Below are 5809 nucleotides of genomic sequence, written 5' to 3'. Positions count from 1 at the left end.
AGAGGGAAAAAAAAAATAGTGATTAGACAAAAGTACCCTTGATTTAACAGCGATGACTAAAATGATAAACGATATATAATGAGTGGCTAAAGTGATATATTCAGAAGTTGAATGACCAAAGTGTCGAGCAAGCTATAGTTTAGTAACAATTTCTGATATTTACCCAACTTTTTAATTGCAAACCCTAGGTCCTATTTTTTCAAAGTTCTATCTTTCTCTAATCATTCTGAGGACATAATCCGATCTGTACGTATATGTTGGGTCAGGAGTTTGATCCCCTATATTGTAATAAAAATAAAAAGCTAAAATTACATCTAACGATTATACCAAAACTAGTTTTGTTCTATGTGAGATTTTCTTTATTTGAAAATGACTCTATAAATGAGATTCTTGAATAAGATAATAAAATAAAATAAATAAATAAATAAAAATAAAAAATTCAATTTCCACACCAACTATTTTGAACTGGAAACTCCTTGATCTTTTTCCCCTCCGGCCAAGGTAACAGCTAATTAAAAATACAGATTTAATTGATTTTTGATCCTCTTTCTTCTCTCTGTAATAAAAGTTCAGTTACAAAATCATCCATAGCTTTAACGGAAGATCCCTTTGCTTCACCATCCTCCCGTACAGCTCCTCTTATCTTCTCCATAATCTCACCAGCTCTTCTCCTCATCTCACCACCTTCGCCACTCTCATCCACCACAAACTCAATCACTCTCCTCACCTCTTCCGCCTCTACATTACTGTTCACACCCCTCGTCAGCTCCACACTCACACCCATCTCCTCCGCCAACATCTTCGAGTTATACGGCTGCTCCGCCGCCAGCGGCCACCCAATGATCGGCACCCCTCTGCTCAAGCTCTCCAGCACCGAGTTCCACCCGCAGTGACTCACAAAGGCGCGCGTCGCCACGTGCGATAGTATCGCCAGCTGCGGGGCCCAGTTGTGCACCAATAATCCTTGCTTCATCTCCCTCATTCGCTCCTCGAAACGCTCCGGCAGCCATTCCGATCGGAACTCACCCTTCATGTCGTGCCCCACCGGTGGCCTTATGACCCAAACAAAAGGCTTCCCGCTCTTTTCCAAACCTTTGGCCAATTCCATCATCTGGGAGGCGCTAATCGTGTTCTGGGAACCAAACGAGATGTACACCACCGAATCGGCACTGTGCGAGTCAAGCCACTCGGTGCATTTCTCTGCCGAAATTCCCCATTTCTTGCTGGAATATTTTTTGCTGGAAATGTTGGAAGCCAAAATGGACCAAACAGGGAGCTTGATGTAATTTCGCAACACTTTCAATCCGAACGGCTCGATTTCTTCAACGGTGTTGCACATCCAACCAAAAGACTTCATCGAGAGCGAGATCTGCGTCCTAAAAAATCTCGACCAAGAATCCGTACCATCGGCAGCTCTGAGAAACTGATGCAAGTGAGACGGTGTCAGACGACACCGTACTGGGAACCCCGGAATGTTGAACTCCTCATCGTCTGAAGACACACTACAATGTGGGAGATGTTGCCACATTGACATAGACGCCGTAGTGCCGTAAGCCCCTGCGGTGGTGATAGCAACGTTGACGGTGCCAGAGCTTTTTGCTACATTCACAGCCCACCCAAAAAACACGTCGGAGATTAAGCAAAGCGGTGGCTTCCCTTCCTTTTCGGTGATGTCCGAGACTAGACGGCGAGTCGGAGCTTCTAGATGTTGCGATGCAGTGAGTAGGGTTCCGGATAAGTCGAGAGGTATATTCTCTGAGTTCTCCGTGTTTGGAGGGAGGCCATAGTCTTCACTGCGGAAGGGAAGCTCGGCCACTTGGATGATGCTGTTAGGTTGGGGAGAACGAAGGTATTGGGCGTTGAGTGGGGTGGTGGCGATGGTGATGGTGAAGCCTGTTCTTTGCTGGATTTGCTTGGCTAGGGCTAGGAATGGGATCAGATGGCCTTGAGCCAAGAACGGTAGCATCACTATATGCTCCTCATCAAAACCCATTCTCTCAACTTCTTTGATTTTTTGCTTTTGGTTCTGTATGGGTTTTGGGGTTACCATATATATGAATGGACTGGTCATGTATGGTTTTAAAAGGCTACCAGTTTCGTGAGAGTTGGGAGTATGATATATAATTAATATGCTCATCAATGACGTCCAGGGTTTGGTAAGGCATTTAAGATTCGCTGCTTTCGTTCTGGCAAAAATTATGTTTTGTTCATTGATGCGGTTTGTTGTTGGTATATTATCTGGTTGAAGATCCTTCATGGGATGTCGGTAAGGAACAGTAATGGTTTCCTCTTGAGATCGAGTCACCTTCTAAGTCTGTTTAATTTTTGTTTGTCGATCGAAAGTTCTTGTTTACTTTTGAGTCTTTGATCTATATATATGACTCTATGAGCGACTAAATTTATGAGTGAAATTGTAGGCAGTGGCACAGTGTCATGCCCGATTTGTACTGTGAGAAAATAGTATTTTTAGTTCGATATCGAGAAAATGCCAAGAATAAATGGTATTTATGTTATAATAAAATTTTCGAGATGCCACTGGTTTCCTTAAGTACGATAGCTATCTCATATATATTATGTGGTTGAAAATCCTTCATGGAATGTCGATCAAATGGTTACACGCTGATCTCAGCTATTGCCCGCATGTAGGGAAATACGGTTTGTTGTTGGCATATTATGTAGGGCTGTGAATGGGTCGTGTCGGGTTGGGTTCGTGTCGGGTTAAGGTATTTGTCGTGTCGCAAAATATAAACCCAAACCCAACCCATTTAATAATCGTGTCAAAAATTTAAACCCAAACCCAACCCATTTATTAAACGGGTTACCCGTTTCCAACCCGCTTAACCCATTAAATAAATAAGTCGTGTCTTGTTAGACAAAATGACTCATTTAAGCGTTAATAATGGGACTCATTTAACTAAAAAAATGCATAAATTGATTAAATTCACTAAAAATCCACAAGACGAAGGATATAAATAATTATATATAATTCATAGAAATTAAATCCAATAATTAAAAAGCGAAATATTTCAAATTGTCTAATCCTATGATAAAATACTTTGAACGTCCAAAATTTCAAGAAGAAACATAGCATAATTGGGTTATACGGGTTCACTTTGTGTTGGCGGGTTGACCCGTGGCCGACCCATTTATTAAATGGGTCATGGCGGGTTGACCCACCGTCGACCCGCTTTTTAATCGTGCGGGTTCAACCCGCTTTATTTCGTGCGGGTTTCGAGTCGTGTTATCGGGTCGTGTCGGAATTGACAGCCCTAATATTATGTGACCGAAAATCCTTCATGGAATGTCGGTAAGGAATGTTGGTAAGGAATGTAATGGTTTCCTCTTGAGATCGAGTCACCTTCTGTGTCTGTTTTTTTATTTTTTATTTTATTTTTTTTGTTGATCGAAAGTTCTTGTTTACTTTTGAGTCTTTGATCTATATGTTAGTAGTGCAGAACTAAGTCTACTAAACCAAATCAATCAAACAGAAAATTCAATCATATAATCAAAATTATAAATAAGAGGAAGGACAAAGATTAGAAAAATCAGGCCTGTGAGAACAAAAAGAGGCACGACAGTCGCTGTCCTAAAGCCGTAGACGCCTCCCCTCGTGCAGGTCTTGGTGGTCGTCTACAAACTCCAAGATACAACCCTTATTTCTCATAGGTTGTCTAATCCGCTTCGCACGTTCGCGGTAGACGGGATGCCAAGCTTTTATCAATTACCCAAGAATGGAGAATATGAATTGGTATAGAAGGAAGTTTTGATAATAGAAGAAGATGAAGAATAGGGAAAAGAAGAGAGGTATTCTACATTCTTTTCTTGTCTGAAGAGTTCAAGTTTATATAAACTCTTCATGCCTCTTCAAAAGAACATGACTCTTGAAAAATCAAAACAGATAACTTTCGATATTATTTAAAATAATATTAATAATAAAAGTTTTGAATATTTAAATATAAAAGTGTTGAAGGATGTCGACATGGTGTGCCTCTACAAACTAGGGTTTAGAATTGTAATAGGAAAGTGTTATAGGTATTTAATTGTATTCGGATTCTCTTATCTTTTGTATACCTTGTAACTCCCTATATAAGGGCTCCTATTATCAATAATAAACACACAATTCCATTCTCCTACAACACGTTATCAGCACGAATTCTAACCCTAGCCGAAAAAAAAGAAACCTAAAACCCTAAAATTGCTGCAGCCCCTAACCCGAGCCAAAAACACCAAAAATTACCTCCCTGATGCAGCCCTCCCTGCCGCAAGCCACTGTAGCCTTCTGCTGCCCTTGCCGCGCACCAGTCCACCGGCCTACCTGCAAGCCCGCGCTGCCCAGCTCACCTGCAGCCCTAGCAGCAAGCTCTCCAGCCTCCCTGCAGCCCCACCACGCAACTGCCCCCTGCAGCCCGCGCATCAGCCCAGCCGCACTCGGCCTCGCCTCCCTGCAACCCACTGCCGCACGTCTCCTGCAACAAGCCAGCCTCCTGCAGACCTGTTGCCGCAGCCTGCAGCCCACGCACTGCTGCTGCCCCCGCAGCCCCTGCACACCTGCCTACGTCGCAAGCCCACTGCAGCCTAGCCTCCTGCAAGCCCCGTCTTCTGCAAGCCCTGCCTTCTACAAGCCCACTGTCGCAGCAGCCTCCCTCTCACCTGCTCAGCCTAGCAGCAGCCTCCCTCCCATCAGTCGATCGCTGCAGAAAGAAGAAGAAGAAGAACAGAGGAAAGAAAGAAAGAAGAAGAAGACCGAAGGAAAAGAAAGAGAAAAAAAAAAAAAGGAGAGGGGGCCCGGCCGCCCCAGAAAAAAAGAGAAAGAAAGAAGAAAAAAAAAAAGGAGAAAGAAAGAAGAAGAAAAAAGAGAGGAAAGCCCAAAGAATAGACGGCCCAGAAAGAAAAAAACACGCCTGCTCCAACACGCGCGTGTCCTCAAGCCAAGAACCATCACGTAAGTTTTTGTGAATTAAAGTTGTTGTTTTCATGTATTTTAAATTCCTTTTATTTTCTGCAAATATTGGAATATATGTTGCCAAATGATTTTGATATTTAACAAAGCGGAATTGTGGGGATTCACGCTTAACGAACTAAGAGTGTTCGTATGAACTAAGAGTGTTCATAATTAAAAGAACTAAGAGTGTTCGTGTGAACTAAGAGCGTTCACAATGCTTGGACTAAGAGCGTCCGTAAGCATCAAATTGTGACCATATTAAAACATTATTGTTTGGTCTAATCCAAAAGAGATTCTTGGAAATTGATTTCTTGGTAGCATAGCTCGGAAATCTTATTGTTTTAGTTTTCGTGGAAGTTTATCTCCGAAACTAATATATCTTCTCTTCTTATTTTCAGGATGTCGAATGAACCTAGACTCGACTTTCCCATGCTTGACTCAACAGGCTCGGATTACCACAGTTGGGTAACCGATGTTGAGAATCATCTCACTTCAAAGGGAATATTACCCATAATCCAGGCACCTAACCCGGATCTTGTGTTCGTGCGAACACCTACAAAGCATGCTCAAGCAGTTATCTTGATGCGACGCCATATGGACAAAGCACTCAGATTGGAGTATATGTCGATCAAGAATGCAAGAGAGCTATGGGTAGTGCTAGAAGAGCGCTTTGGCAATGTCCAAGATTCCCTCCTCCCTGACTTATAGGTTCAATGGAACAACCTGCGCTTTGCTGATTTCAAGTCTGTAGCTGAATATAATTCAGAAGCTCTTCGCATACAGTCCATGTTGAGGTTTTGTAGACAACCTGTCACAAAGCAAGAGCTAATTGAGAAAACTCTCTCCACCTTCCCTGTTTCAGCCATT

At 42.5% G+C, this 5809-nt stretch overlaps 1 protein-coding gene across 1 annotated transcript; it reads right to left on the bottom strand.

The window, feature by feature from the left end:
* Nucleotides 1-496: 496 nt before the first annotated feature.
* On the bottom strand, nt 497-2581 carry LOC112200334 (UDP-glycosyltransferase 92A1). Its single transcript, XM_024341359.2, has one exon. The coding sequence runs from the start codon at nt 2255-2257 to the stop codon at nt 527-529; it is 1731 nt and encodes a 576-aa protein (XP_024197127.2). The 5' UTR covers nt 2258-2581; the 3' UTR covers nt 497-526.
* Between the last annotated feature and the right edge of the window lie 3228 nt (nt 2582-5809).

The sequence above is a fragment of the Rosa chinensis genome, chromosome 4, assembly GCF_002994745.2.
Source record: "Rosa chinensis cultivar Old Blush chromosome 4, RchiOBHm-V2, whole genome shotgun sequence".
Lineage (NCBI taxonomy): Eukaryota > Viridiplantae > Streptophyta > Magnoliopsida > Rosales > Rosaceae > Rosa > Rosa chinensis.
This window is presented reverse-complemented; position numbering and strand designations above follow the sequence as displayed.

Bases quoted from the DNA above. Each gene is read 5' to 3' on its own strand.
- LOC112200334 (XM_024341359.2), bottom strand. From the start codon at position 2,257: ATGAAGGATCTTCAACCAGATAATATACCAACAACAAACCGCATCAAT.